The 15,598-nt window shown below is 42.1% G+C and overlaps 1 protein-coding gene across 1 annotated transcript in view; it reads left to right on the forward strand.

Annotated features, from left to right (window-relative positions):
- Nucleotides 1-15,598, forward strand: part of DNAH14 (dynein axonemal heavy chain 14) — a gene marked incomplete at both ends in the record, with an annotated part of 406,864 nt that overhangs the window by 990 nt on the left and 390,276 nt on the right. Inside the window, one exon of the mRNA XM_080824495.1 lies at nucleotides 6,637-6,797. Within this exon, the coding sequence (XP_080680621.1) occupies nucleotides 6,637-6,797 (161 nt within the window). The remainder of the gene's footprint in view (nucleotides 1-6,636; nucleotides 6,798-15,598) is intronic.

The raw sequence follows: 15,598 nt of genomic DNA on the forward strand, positions 1-15,598 counted from the left end.
GTTGGGAAAACCTCAACTAAGCATTACCCCACAGCGAAATCTATCAGTTGGCAGATTCCTGTCAGTGCATGAGGAATGGTCTCATTGCTGTCTCAGTGATGATTCTTAAATACGAACAGATGACCCATGATCATTTGAGGAAAGCTTATAGTTTGATGGAAACTCAAATCACAAAAACCTGGAGAAAATAGACCCTACAGGGAGAAGAAAAGTTCAGTAACAACCAGCACAGGTCTATCCTGGATTGTCAGGTGACTGAAGAAATAGCTTTAAGAGAATAAAAAATAGGGGACATTTGGAGAAAAAAATAGCTTTTGGAAATTAAATATATAATAGCAGAAATGGAGATAGAATAGGTGAAAGATAAAGCTGATGAAAGTTCTGAAAAGAAAAAGGTATAGAAGGTATGAGAGTAAAGATAAGAAAAGGTTTATGTTAGGAGACAAAAATAAGATAGAAATAAATTCCAAAAATGCCTGTAATCACAGTAAATGCAACTGGGCTAGACTTCTATTTTTGTTTTTTTTTAAATGTCAGACTGGATTAAATGCATGTGTGGAAACATCTTGGGAAGCAAAAGGGTACCAACAGATGAAAGAAAAAAGATGCTTCCTTACTATCTTCTGGGTCATAGGGAACAATTACAAGACTTCAGCATTTGAGACCATAAAACTTGTTTAAACAAATTCTCAAGACATCTCAATAGATCACATACTCCTTGATCACTGTAGACATCAGTTACAAGAGATTAACTAGGAAAACCACTCTGTGGTTTGGAAATGAAATATGATGTCTGAAAAACAACTTTTCTGAAAGACTCCCCCACCCCACCCAGGAGGAAACAAAGTAGAACTAAGTCTAGAAAAGCAAGAGACAAAGAAGAGAGGAAGTTGGTGAACCTGGCCAACTAATCCTGTCACACTTAGAGGTGGTGTGGTGGTGCCTATTCTGTTGTGTGGAGAGAAGTTTATAGTCCTACAGCTTACATTAGCAAGATAGGCTGAAAAATTAATGAGGTAATGATCCATTCTAAGAAGTTAAGGGGAAAAATTGAACAGAATAAGCCAAAAGAAAATCGAGGGAAGAAGATAAACAGTATCAAAAACTAAGAAAATAGAAATCAAAGAGAGAGAAAATCAGGAAAAGCAACAGCTGTCAGTCACATTGGCAGACCTTTGACAGACCGGAGCAGGAAAAACAGAGTCACCCATGGATTCTTAGGCTGTGACATTGCACAGCTCAACACCGCTTAGCATGTGTTCTCTTTGTATGTGCAGGGGGGCGGGGCAGTGGGTCTGTGAGCACTACTCAGGAGGCCAGAATAGGAGACCCTCAGAGCAGAGCCATCTGCAGTTAAAGAGATGAGGAAATTAACTCTTTCACAGCAATTAGCCTGAAACAAAATGTATAAGTTTTAAGAAAAGTATGAACAAAATAGGCTCAATAAGTAATAGGCAAGGGGAACTTTGCTGTTTTTATTTAAACTCTAGTTAGTTAGCATACAGTGTTACAGTTTCAGGTGTACAGTATAGTGGTTCAGCACCTCCATGGGACACAGTGCTCATCAGGACAGGTGCTTCATCCCCATCACCTGTTCTACCCAGTCCCCCCCACCCCCACCCCTCTGGTACCATCAGTGTTAAGAGTCTGTTTCTTGATTTGGCTCTCTCTCATTTTTTGCTCCCCTTTGCTCATTTGATTTATTTCTTAAATTCAACATATGAGTGAAATCATATGGTATTTGTTTTTCTCTGACTTATTTTGCTTAGCACAGTACTCTCTGGTTCCAGCCACATCATTGCAAATGGTGAGATTTCATTCCTTTTCATCCACTAAAATTGTCGAATTTGTAGTTATGAATCATGACCACCTCCCCAACTGCCCCTCTCCCCTGCCACCACCACACGTACTAGGTTCAGGCAGGTTTCCAGAGTTTCTGAGTTTCTACCAGGTTTATGAGTTCTAAAAGAAACTCAAGAAATGGAGAATTCCAATCTTATACAACTTCTTCCACAGAACAGAAAAAGAGAAAATAGTCCCTAAATCATGTATGCACATGGAGGGGAGGGGCAAAAGGTGGCAGAGAGGGAAACTTAAGCAGACCCTGTGCTGAGCTCAGAGCTGAGGTGGGGCTTGATCTCATGGCCTTGAGGACACAGCCTGAGTGGAAACCAAGAGTCAGGACGCCCAACCCACTGTGCCACCCAGGACCTCCGTTTATACAATCTTTTAAGTCAGTTTCATTCACATTCTTAGAAGCAGAAAACCCGAAATAAAATGCTAACCTGCAGGTTATAGTAGCATATCAAACTGGATGATACACCAAGATTGGATTGAGCAGCTTGTCTAAAAACTGCGAGGTTAATCCAACGCTAGAAAATGCATCAATATCAATTACCATTAATAGATTAAACGAAGAAAGTATTTGATAAAATGCATTATCTCTTCATGATAAAAAACTCTTAGCAAACTACATGATGAAAGGCATTTACCAAAAACCTGAAGCAATATTTTTATTTATTTATTTATTTTTACATTCTGAAGCAAATACTTTTTTTTAAAGATTTTATTTATTTATTTGACAGAGAGAGATCATAAGTGGTCAGAGAGGCAGGCAGAGAAAGAGACAGGGGGAAGCAGACTCCCTGCTAAGCAGAGATGCGGGGCTCGATCCCAGGATCCTGAGATCATGACCTGAGCCAAAGGCAGAGGCTTTAACCCACTGAGTCACCCAGGCGCCACTGAAGCAAATATATATATATGTTTTTTAAAGATTTATTTATTTATTTATTTGACAGAGATCACAAGTAGGCAGAGAGGCAGGCAGAGAGAGAGAGGAGGAAGCAGGCTCCCTGCTGAGCAGAGAGCCCACCTGGGGTTCGATCCCAGGACCCTTGGATCATGACCTGAGCCGAAGGCAGAGGCTTTAACCCACTGAGCCACCCAGGTGCTCCTGAAGCAAATATTTTTAATGGGCAAGTGTTAAAAGCGTTCCTCTTACGTTGAGAAAAGTGGCCAGGATACTTGCTATTGCCACTTCTGTGTGACATCCTATTAAAGGTCCTAAAGCAATAAGATAAGAAAAAAAAAGATAAAAAGAAATGATGTGGAAGAATGAAACTTGACCATTCTCTTACACCGTACACAAAGATAAACTCGAAATGGATAAAAGACCTCTACGTGAGACAGGAATCCATCAGAATCCTCGAGGAGAACATAGGGAGTAACCTCTTTGATATCAGCCACAGCAACTTCTTTCAAGATATGTCTCCAAAGGCAAAGGAAACAAAGGCAAAGATGAACTTTTGGGACTTCATCAAGATCAAAAGCTTCTGCATAGCAAAAGAAACAGTCATCAAAACAAAGAGGCAACCCACGGAATGGGAGAAGATATTTGCAAATGACAGTACAGATAAAAGGTTGATATCCAAGATCTATAAAGAACTCCTCAAACTCAACACACACAAAACAGATAATCATATTAAAAAATGGGCAGAAGGGGCGCCTGGGTGGCTCAGTGGGTTAAAGCCGCTGCCTTCAGCTCAGGTCATGATCCCAGTGTCCTGGGATCAAGCCCCGCATCGGGCTCTCTGCTCAGCGGGGAGCCTGCTTCCTCCTCTCTCTCTGCCTGCCTCTCTGCATACTTGTGGTCTCTGTCTGTCAAATAAATAAATAAAATCTTTAAAAAAAAAATGGGCAGAAGATATGAACAGACACTTCTCCAATGAAGACATACAAATGGCTACCAGACACATGAAAAAATGTTCATCATCACTAGCCATCAGGGAGATTCAAATCAAAACCACATTGAGATACCACCTTACACCAGTTAGAATGGCCAAAATTAGCAAGACAGGAAACAACGTGTGTTGGAGAGGATGTGGAGAAAGGGGAACCCTCTTACACTGTTGGTGGGAATGCAAACTGGTGCAGCCACTTTGGAGAACAGTGTGGAGATTCCTCAGGAAATTAAAAATAGAGCTTCCCTATGACCCTGCAATTGCACTGCTGGGTATTTACCCCAAAGATACAGATGTAGTGAAAAGAAGGACCATCTGTACCCCAATGTTTATGCAGCAATGGCCACGGTCGCCAAACTGTGGAAAGAACCAAGATGCCCTTCAACGGATGAATGGATAAGGAAGATGTGGTCCATATACACTATGGAGTATTATGCCTCCATCAGAAAGGACGAATACCCAACTTTTGTAGCAACATGGACAGGACTGGAAGAGATTATGCTGAGTGAAATAAGTCAAACAGAGAAAGTCAAGTATCATATGGTTTCACTTATTGGTGGAGCATAACAAATAATATAGAGGACAAGGGTAGATGGAGAGGAGAAGGGAGTTGAGGGAAATTGGAAGGGGAGGTGAACCATGAGAGACTATGGACTCTGAAAAACAACCTGAGGGTTTTGAAGGGGCGGGGTGGGAGGGTGGGGGAAGCAGGTGGTGGGTATTAGGGAGGGCACAGATTGCATGGAGCACTGGGTGTGGTGAAAAAACAATGAATACTGTTACGCTGAAAATAAATAAAAAATTTAATTAAAAAAAAAAGAAATGAAAGCTGGAAGTTTTGAAAAAGAGAAACCATAATCATTTATACAATGTCTAGTAATAAAAGTACAAAATAATTGTTTTATAATTAATAAGTGAATTTAATTTAGCAAGACTTCTAGATTAAAATTAGTGTAAGTGAATTTCATTCCTACAGTCCAGCAGTAGATTGAAAATTTAATTTTAGTCATCACTATCATTTGTAATAGTAATAAAAAATCTAGTACCTAGGAAAAAGCATCAGTATGATCTTTGTAGTGAAGATTACAAAATTTAATTGAGAATGAAACAGAATTTATATGGAAAAGCAAAAGGCCAAAGATATGTAAGCACTCTTTAAGAAAAAGAAATTTGAAGGCATGAGCTTATAGCTATGACAACTCTAGCAATTAAAGCAGTGGGACAGAAAAACGAGGATAGACAAAAATAAAGAACCAGGGGTAGATAATTGTATACATTTGGAGTGATGCAGACTTGTATATAATTGTATATCTGGAGTTACAGGTCAGGGAAGAAAAGGTAGGGGTATTAGTAATGTTTGGTGACAATTGCATATCCTTATGGGGTGGGAGTGGGGAGAATTGGATCTGCTCCTCACATCATACCCCAGACTCAAGGATGAAGTGTAAGACTTGTGAAAGGCAAAACTTTAAAACTATTTGGTAAAAGTGAAAAAGAGTTTTGTCAAGATTGGAGTTAAGGACAGATTTCCTGAGAATAAACACAAATCGGAGATGCAAAGATAGATAAATTAGGTTATATTAAAGTAAGAACTTAGATTTGTGAAGACTTCATCAAGAATATGAAAAGTTGAGTCCAGACCAGAAGAGATTTTCAGTACATGTAAAATGACAAAAGATTACTATATAAAATGTGAAAAGAACTCCTAAACATTGTTATGAAAATAGTATATGATTCATTATAAAAAAAAGAAAGGATGTGGATTAGACATTTCAGTGAAGAGGAAACTGTTCAAGGTGTTTATAAACCAAAAGGGACTCAGAGTGCTCCAGGGAGAAGGATTTAAGAATACCTGATACCGGTATCCATGAGCAAGTGTGAAGAAGTTGCGCTCTGTCTTTGAAGAGAAAGTTCTCCTCCTTATTCATGTGATTACATATTTTCGTTTAATACACCACTGGGTAATTTTGCCCACCGAGTGGTGCGTGAGGCTCTTTGGAGCCCTGCATTTCCTCCACCTTGCAAAAACATGCTCTGCCACGTAAGTCAGCTGTAGGCACTGATTGTGGATTCTGTTCTTATGGAAAGGTGTTTTTTGTTTTTTGTTTTTTTTTTAACATTTCCAAATAGGCAGTTGGCTAATGTATCGTGAAAAGGTTTTGGTTTTAGACTTGGTAAGGGTTGTTGTTGGCATTGGTTTTACAAGGAAAGGTAATATGTGAGTACTGAACTTCAAAAACTATTCTGACCTCACACTGCTGCTAATCGGTTTACATTTCTTCCTTCTGAGTTAGATGAGGATTCTTAAGTCCTTTCCAGCCATGACAATATCAGACCTCTTTTGCATTTATCTAGACTCTCCTTGTTTCAGATCTGCTTTCTATATTTTTAATTATTTATTTATTTACTTATTTACTTTAAAAAATTTAACTTTTACGTGGGCTCCACACCCAGCATGGAGCCCAGGGCGATGCTTGAACTCACAACACTGATCAAGACCTGACCTCAGATCGAGAGTCATTTGCTTAACCAAACGAGTCCCCCCAGGTGCCCTCAGAGCTACTTTTTAAAAAGTGTATAAAAAATTGTTTGAAAGGGGTGCCTGGGTGGCTCAGAGGAAGTGTCTGCCTTCAGCTCAGGTCATGATCCTGGAGTCCTGGGATCGAGTCCCACATCGGGCTCCCTGCTCGGTGGGGAGCCTGCTTCTCCCGCTCCCTCTACTGCTCCCCCTGCTTGTGCTCTTTCTCTTTCTCTCTCTCTCTCAAATAAATAAATAAAATCTTTAAAACAATTGTTTGAAAGAATAGATATTGTATTGTAAAGTACAGTATAAAGATTTAAACTTAAGGTCCTAGAGGCTGTTGACCATAGCGTCTTACTTTCTTTGTCATATTAGACTTCAAAAACAAGAAGAGCAAGAATATGAAGATGTCACACCGCCAGAATACGAACCGGCTAAAGTAGCAGAAAAAGAAACCTCAAAATACAAAACACTCAGAACGCTTTCTGCCCTGAAGTCAGAGGAAACCGAACTCTATCAAGATTACTACTATCCAGGCAAGCCAATCTATGTTTTCTTTTATGAACATGGAAGGAAGTTGTCATGGCATTAACTTAAAAAAAACAGTGAGCTGCATTGCAATACTAGTCTACTTTCAAAGTACAAGGTTTAGTGCTTTACTGATTTCGTTAACCGTGACTGTCGGTGAGATCTTCAGATACAGAGCTTGTCTCTTAAAGGACTGTAATCTAAATACTGGTCATCACTATAAAATAACAACAGTGGTATTGTTCCCACCGCCAAGAATATCTGACATTTCTGGAGCAACTTAGAGTTGACATCACTCTTCCTCGCATGTCATCTTTTTTGGGGTTTGTGTGAGGTGAGGACCCTAAAGTTGGGTCACGTTCCCTGAAGGCCCCGGTGCCTTCTGGCTGGTCTGCGACCTCTGTGTGCTTATCTGCCAGGGCCCTGCTACTCCTCCCCAGGCTCCTGCTGTTTGTCATCCTTCCCTCCACTTGTCCCAACCGCACCATCAGCAGTATGTAAAACAGTTTTTACCACACTTCGTTTTTTATCCAGCTCTTTCCTTTCCTCGATTTTCTGAAGGTTGGTCTTTGGTCTCCTTCCATGGCCCCCTTCTCCCTCCAGCAGCCTGTTAGCAGCGTCCTTAATTCCTCCCACTTCTCTGCTCCCGGGTTGGCAGAACTGCAACTCTAATCAGCAGAACTGTCAATTTTGCCTGTCTCCACCCCGTACCGGTAAGCCTCTTTGCAGAAAACTGTCGCACTCCTGTGGGTTCGTTCCTCGTGAATCGTGGTCTCCAGTAGTGGTTGGGGGGCGGGGGTGCTCAACACTGCCTGGGGCCCTTTTATGCCTCCATTCAGCTTTGCCTCTTACTACTCACCACATCTCTTTACACAGTCATAGTTTAACCATAACCCTCTCCTCCTTGATTATGCTTCCTACTTAAAAAAAAAAAAAAAAATAGAAGGAATCAAAGGGAAACCTGTAACCTGCAGCTCCCCGGCCCCATTTCTGTACTTGTCTCACTTCTGGTGCTCCTTTTCTGCCACGTGCTCAGGAATGTGGGGTTGTCTTCCATTCTAACAGCTCTTTGTCAGTGCACAAACCTGCTGCAGGCTTACCTGTCTCGAATAAAACAACTCAGGAGCCCCTTCCTTCCTTTCTTTCTTTCTACTTTTCTGTCTCCTCTCTTTTGGTCTCTTTCATGGATCTTTATTCCTCTCTCTGCCCTTTAAATATTGTTGCTTTTCAGGTGTTGTGGGTTCTGCCAAAATCAGTGTTCCCTCTGTGGGCTAGACTACAACTTGATGATTTTAAATAACAATACATTTCTTCTTATATTTCTTTTTTTTAAATTAAATTTTTAATTTATTTTCAGCGTAACAGTATTCATTGTTTTTTCACCACACCCAGTGCTCCATGCAATCTGTGCCCTCCCTAATACCCACCACCTGCTTCCCCCAACCTCCCACCCCCCGCCCCTTCAAAACCCTCAGGTTGTTTTTCAGAGTCCATAGTCTCTTCTTATATTTCTTATTAAGTATATACCCAGAGCATGTAGGTGCCTCCTGCAATTGTCTTTAGTCTGTGTCTGAATATGGGTATGTTTGATTTTCTGAAGGAGCCTAAGAACTTTGGCATGTGTTGGGTGAGACTGTTTTATCTGACGGATTAAAACAGAGGGAGTGCCTGGGTCTTCTAGTTAAGTGTTTGCAGGCCTGACCAAGCTTCCTTTCCAGCAAAGTGAAAAGTAGAAGTCCTCTGACCCTTCTGTTACTTTCCTCAGTAAAGAGGGGCAGAAATACAAGGCTGGATAGGAATACAAGGGCCAGGCGGAGCGATGGCTCATTGGCTTTGTTAAGGATCAAGGCGTTATACTGTGAAGATAAAAGCCACAGGAAGGCTTTACACAAAGAGTTAACATGATCAGATTTCTGCTTTGCAGAGATCACTCTGGCTGTAGATTAAGAATAGATTGGAAGAAAACAAGAATTGATTTAGGGAGCTCAGTTAAGAGGTTTTGGATATTCTGAAGGTAGGATTATCAATTATGGTGATGGGTTGGTGAGAGAGAGGTGGTGTCAAAGATGATAGCTAGGTTTCTGGGTTGTTTGGTTAATGAATGGTGGTTCCATTCTCTGAGATAGGAAGCCCTGAAGAAGGGTCAGGGTTTGTGGAGTCCAGGGACAGATCATGGTTCAGTTTGAGACATGTTGCACTTGAGCTACCTTCCATCCATTCCAGTGGAGATGTCAAGGGAGCAGTTGACTGTGTGTGTCTGGGGCTCAGAGAAGCCAGGGCTGAGATGATGCATTTGGAGTAACTATGTGGGTGGAAACTTAAGGCATGGTCACAGGTGAGACTGCCTAAGGAAAGTTTATGAAGTGACACAGAATCAGGGCCACAGAACTACAGCAGCTCTGACCTGGAGAGAGGAGGGTGGCTGCAGTGCACACACAGGTATGGTCAGAGTCAGGCTAGAGAGGATGACGAGCAAGAGATGGCTGTGGGGTGTCACAGACGCTGGGGTAAAAAATGGTATCAAAAATGAAGGAGTAGGTCCTGGTTCAAGATGGTGACGTAGAAGGATCCTGAATTCACCTCTTCACACAGACACACCGAATCTACAGCCACATATGTGACAGTTCCCTTGAGAAAACACCCCGAAATTAGCTGATTGAGCCCTACACTTCAGGTGAATGAATAAAAAAGCCACATCAAAATGGGTAGGAGAGGCCAAAACACAACCTCACCATAAACCCTACCTGTGGTGCAGCGACCCACAATCAGGAGGGAACTCACAATCCTGAGGTGCTCCCTGAGGAGTAAAGAGTTGGAACCCCCACATTGGTCACCTCAACTTTTAAGACCTGAGCCTGAGCAATGAGCTCCCAAAACAGTTAGCTTTGAAACCAAGGGCTTTGATCCACAAGACCTACAGGGCTACACTGAACTGAGAAAGAGTTCTTAAAGGACTCGTGCACTCGCCACCCCGGGCCCAGCACACGGTGGTTAGGCGACTAAGTCCTTCAGTGAATGAGGCCTATTTGCTTATCTTAAAGCTTCACTCTGAGGGTCAGGCATCTGATGTAACACACATCTAAGGGCCTACTGAAATGCTGTCTAAAAACGGAGGCTGGCAGATGCTGTCCTCACCCTCTCCCTCTCTCCAGGTCCCTAGTATCTCCCAAAAAGGAGCATGTACATTTCTTTGGCACCCTGAATTTTGTGGCTGCCACCCTGGGGATACCTCTAGGTGGCTTGACTGGTGGCCAGAGGGCTTACACTCACAGGTCCCATAGTCCTGTAATAAGTGGAGGAAGAGTTCTTAACTGGCTCCACCCAGGGCCCAGCCCAGACACAGCAGCCTGAAACACACCCCCAGTCTTTCAGGGAAAGGGGTCTGTTGGCTTGTCCTAGAGCTTCAACCTGCAGCAGAGGCTTCTTATTTGGCACTACCGAGATGCTGTTGGGGGACAGAGCCCAGTGGGCACCATCTTGGTGCTCTCCTTCTGCCTCATTCTGGGTCACTGGAATCTTCTGGGGTGGGAGCTTGTACTCTGGTCTGGCACCCTGATTTTTGCATCTGCCACCTAGGAAGATGCCTTTTGACCTCCTGGTTCTGGTGATCTTGGGGGCTTGCACTTGTGAGTCCTGCTGAACTGTTACAAGTGGAGAAACCATTCTAACAGGCTGCCTCTACCCCTGGGGCACAGAGCCCAGATAGCGTACTGAGGTGCACCCACAGTCTGGGAGAATAATGCAAGGGGTGGAGGAGGCTAATCACTTACATGCTAGTTTGAAAATTAAAAGCAGTAAAAAGAACTGTAAACACAAAATTTCATTAAATGGATACACAGGATAAAAAGATGTAAACTGTGAACATCAAAGACATAAAATGTGGGATGGAGGAATAAAAATGTAGAGTTTTAGAATGCATTCAAACTTACACTGCTATCAACTTAAATAGATTGTTGGAAGTTGTTTTATATGAGCCTCTTGTTAGGACAATGCAAAAACCTATAGTAGATACACAAAAGAGAGAGAGATGTACGGAAAACCATCAGCTCACAAAGGAAGAGGGAAAGAGAAGAGGACGGGAACAAGGGAATTACAAAACAGCCAGAAATCAATTATCATTAATTATTTTAAGTGTAAATGTACTAATTCTCCAAACAGAAGATAAAGAATGGCCCAAAGGATTTTTAAAAACCAGGCCTGGGGCGCCTGGGTGGCTCAGTCATTGGGCGTCTGCCTTTGGCTCAGGTCATGATCCCAGGTACTGGGATTGAGCTTCGCATTGGGCTCCCTGCTCGTTGGGGAGCCTGCTTCTCCCTCTCCCACTCCCCCTGCTTGTGTTCCCTCTCTCGCTGTATTTCTCTCTGTCAAATAAATAAATAAAATCTTAAAAATAAAAAAACCAGGCCTATCTCTATGCTGCTTACGAGAGTCTCACTTAAGTTGTACAGACACACACAGACTAAAGTGAAAGGGTGGAAAAGATTCCATACAAATGGAAACCAGAAGCTGCGGCTGAAATAGATTGTAATAAGACACAAAGAAGTTCAATATTTAATGATAATGATAAAGGGGCCAATAGAGCAAGAGGATATAACATTTGTAAATCTGAATCAACATAGGGGCACCTAAATTCAGATTAACAGACCTAAAAGAACTTGATAACAAGACAGGAACAGTGGAGGACTCCAACATTGCACTTACATCAATGGACAGGTCATCCAGACAGAAAAAACCAAACCAAAAAAAATACCCCAAAACAATAAGGAAACATTGGTCTTAACATGTGAGACCAGATGGATTTAACAGATGTAGTGGAACATTTCATCCCAAAGCAGTCGACTACACACAACTTCTCAAGTGTTCATGGGATGGACCTTCACCAGGATAGATCCTACAACAGGCCACAAAACAAGTCTCAGTAAATTTAAGCAGTTTGAAATCATGTCAAGCATCTTTTCTGCTTTGAGGCTCCTCAAGTGGGGGAAAAAAAAGAAAGAAACCAAAAAACTAGAAATAAGTTAGAAAAAGAAAACTGGAAAATTCACAAATGTGGAGATTAAACAACATGCTACTAAATAACCAAGGGCTAGGGCGCCTGGTGGCTCAGTGGGTTAATGCATCTGCCTTCGGCTCAGGGTCGTAGGATCAAGTACCGCATGGCACTTCTCCCTCTCTCTCTGCCACTCCTGCTTGTGCATGCTCTCTCTCAAATAAAATCTTAAACACACAAACACACAACCAAGAGCCAGAGAAAAAAATCAAAGGAGAAATTTTTAAAAATGCCTGAGACAAATGAAAATGGAGATACAACATACCAGACCTTACAGGATACAGCAAAGCAATTAGAATAGAGAAGTTCATAGCATCACAGGCCTATTTTGATAAATGAGAAAAATCTCAGTTGAGGAAGTAGAGAAAGAACAAAAAAAGCCAATGGTTAGTAGAAGGAAAGAAAGAACAGAGATCAGGGGTGCCTGGGTGGTTCAGTGTGTTAAGCCTCTGCCTTTGGCTCAGGTCATGATCTCAGGATCCTGGGATCGAGCCCTGCATCGGCTCTCTGCCCAGCAGGGAGCCTGCTTCCCCCCCCCCTCTCTGCTTACTTGTGATCTCTCTCTCTCTCTCTGTCAAATAAATAAATAAAGTCTTTTTTAAAAAAAGAACAGCTCTGAGCAAAAATAAATGAAATAGAGACTAAAAAGACAATAGAAAAGATCAATGTCACTAAAAGATGGTTCTTTGAAAAGATAAAGTTAACAGACCTTTAGCAAGAATCTCACATACACACACACGCACACACACACACACACACACAGACTTAAATGAAAGAGGAGATGGTATAGCAGATACCATGGGACAAAGAGACACTATGAACAATTATGCACCAACAAATTGGATAACCCGGCATAAATGTATAAATTCCTAGAAACGTACAACCTACCAAGACTGTCATGAAGAAATAGAAAATTTGAACAGAATAATTAGTATTAAGAATTTGAATTGGTAATCAAAAACCTCCCAACAAACAAGTCCAGACCAGTTGGCTTCAATGGTGAATTCTACCAGACATTCAAAGGAGAGTTAATACTAATCCTTCTCAAATTCTTCCCCCAAATAAGAGAACACTTCCAAACTCAGTTTACGAGGTCAGTATTACCCTGATATCAAAACCAGACAAAGATGCCACAGGAAAAGAAGATTACAGGCCAATATCCGTGATGAACATGCAGAAATTCTTAGTAAAATATTAGCAAACCAAATTCAGCAAAACATTAAAAGCATGAATCTCCTAAGAGAAAACATAGGTGGAAACATCCTGGATATTTGTCTCGGCAGTGATCTGTTTTTGGATTTGACACTAAAAGCAAAGGCAACAAAAGCAAATATAAACAAGTCGGACTACATCAAACCAAAAAAAATTCCACACAGTGAAGGAAAACACCAAAATGAAAAGGCTATGAAATGGAAGAAGAATATTTGCAAATTATGTATCTAATAAGGAGTTCATATCCAAAATACATAGAGAATTTCTACAACTCAGTAGCCAAAAACCCAAAACTCCAATTAAAAATGGACAGAGGACCTGAATAGACTTTTTTCCAAAGACATGCAGACAGCCAACAGGTAATTATCAGGGGAATGTAAATCAAAACCACAATGGACTATAACCTCACACCTGTTAGGATGGCTAGTATCAAAAGAGAAGAGATAGTTAGTGTTGGGGACAGTATGGAGAATAGGGAACCCTCATGCTCTGTTGGTGAGAATGTAAGTTGAGGCAGCTGCTGCAGAAAATAGTATGGAGGCTCCTCAAGAAATTAAAAATAGAAATACCATATGATCCTGTAATTGCATTTCTTCATATTTACTTAAAAGAAATGAAAACACCCAACTCAGAAAGATGCATTACATCCCCATGTTCATTGCTACATTATTCACAAGACACAGAAATAAACTATTGATGGATAAAGAAGCTGCGATACGTATATACAGTGAAAGATTATTCAGTCATAAGAAAATGAAATCTTTGCCATTTGTGACAAACAGATGGACCTTGACAGCACTGTGCCAAGTGAAACAAGTCATCAAAAGACAAATACAATATGATCTCACTTGTATGTGGAATCTAAACTCATGAATACAGAGAATAGGTTGGTGGTTGCCCAAGGCAGGGGTTGGGAGTGGGTAAAATGAGGGAAGGTGGTCAAGTGTACAAACTTGGAGTTATAAATTATGGGGACGTGATGCACAACATGGTGAATGTTAACAATAGTGTGTTGTAAATTTGAAATTTGCTAACAGTAAATCTTAAAAGTTCTCACCACAAAAAAAAAATTGCAACTATGAGGGGGGAGGAGTCAAGATGGCGGAGAAGTAGCAGGCTGAGACGACATCGGGTAGCAGGAGATCAGTTAGATAGCTTATCTAACCATTGTGAACACCTAGAAATCCAATGGGAAATCGAAGAGAAGAAGAGCAACAATTCTAGAAACAGAAAATCGATCACCTTCTAAAAGGTAGGACCTGCGGAGAAGTGAATCCAAAGCGACGGGAAGACAGACCGCAGGGGGAGGGGCCGGCTCCCGGCAAGCGGCGGAGCAATGGAGCACAAAATCGGGACTTTTAAAAGTCTGCTCCACGGAGGGACATCGCTCCAGAGGCTAAACCGGGGGGAAGCCCACACGGGGTCAGCATAACCCCAGGGCCTGCGGGGTCACAGAAGGACCGGGGGTGTCTGAGTGTCGCAGAGCTCATAGGTATTAGAGCGGGGAAGCTGGCTACAGAGACAAAGCCGAGGAGTGAGCTCTCAGCCCGGGGTTACCTTGAACCGGTCGCAGGCTGGGTGAGCTTGGAGTGTGGCCTGAGGCCAAGGAGACAGAAGCGACCGGGCGCTTTTCTCCAGGTGAAAGCAATTGAGCGCTTTCCTCCAGGTGCGACCAGAGGCCAGGGAGGTGGGGGCGGTTGGGCGCTTTTCTCTGAGGGCGCACTGAGGAGCGGGACCCCGAGCTATCAGCTCCTCTGGGCCGGAGATTGGGAGGCCGCCATCTTCATTCCCGTCCTCCGGAACTCTACGGAAAGTGCTCAGGGAACAAAAGCTCCCGAAAGCAAACCCGAGCGGATTACTTAGCCTGGCCCCTGGTAAGGGTGGTGCAATTCCGCCTGCGGCAAAGACACTTGAGAATCACCACAACAGGCCCCTCCCCCAGAAGATCAACAAGAAACCCAGCCAAGACCAACTTCACTCACCAATAACAGCGGAATTCCACAGCAGGAGAAAGCAAATCTTACCTGGACAAAATGACAAGGCGGAAAAACTCACCTCAAAAAAAAGAACAAGAGGCAGTACCAAAGGCTGGGGACCTAATCAATATGGACATTGGTAATATGACAGATCTAGAGTTCAGAATGACGATTCTCAAGGTTCTAGCCAGGCTCGAAAAAGGCATAGAAGATATTAGAGAAACCCTCTCCAGAGAGATAAAAGCCCTTTCTGGAGAAATAAAAGAACTAAAATCTAACTAAGATGAAATAAAAAAAGCTATTAATGAGGTGCAATCAAAAATGGAAGCTCTTACTGCTAGGATAAATGAGGCAGAAGAAAGAATTAGTGACATAGAAGACCAAATGACAGAGAATAAAGAAGCTGAGCAAAAGAGAGACAAACAAATACTGGACCACGAGGAGAGAATTTGAGAGATAAGCGACACCATAAGACGATACAACATTAGAATAATTGGGATTCCAGAAGAAGAAGAAAGAGAGAGGGGAGCAGAAGGTATATTGGAGAGAATTATTGGATAGAATTTCCCTA

The sequence above is a fragment of the Martes martes genome, assembly GCF_963455335.1.
Source record: "Martes martes genome assembly, chromosome: 15".
Classification (NCBI taxonomy): domain Eukaryota; kingdom Metazoa; phylum Chordata; class Mammalia; order Carnivora; family Mustelidae; genus Martes; species Martes martes.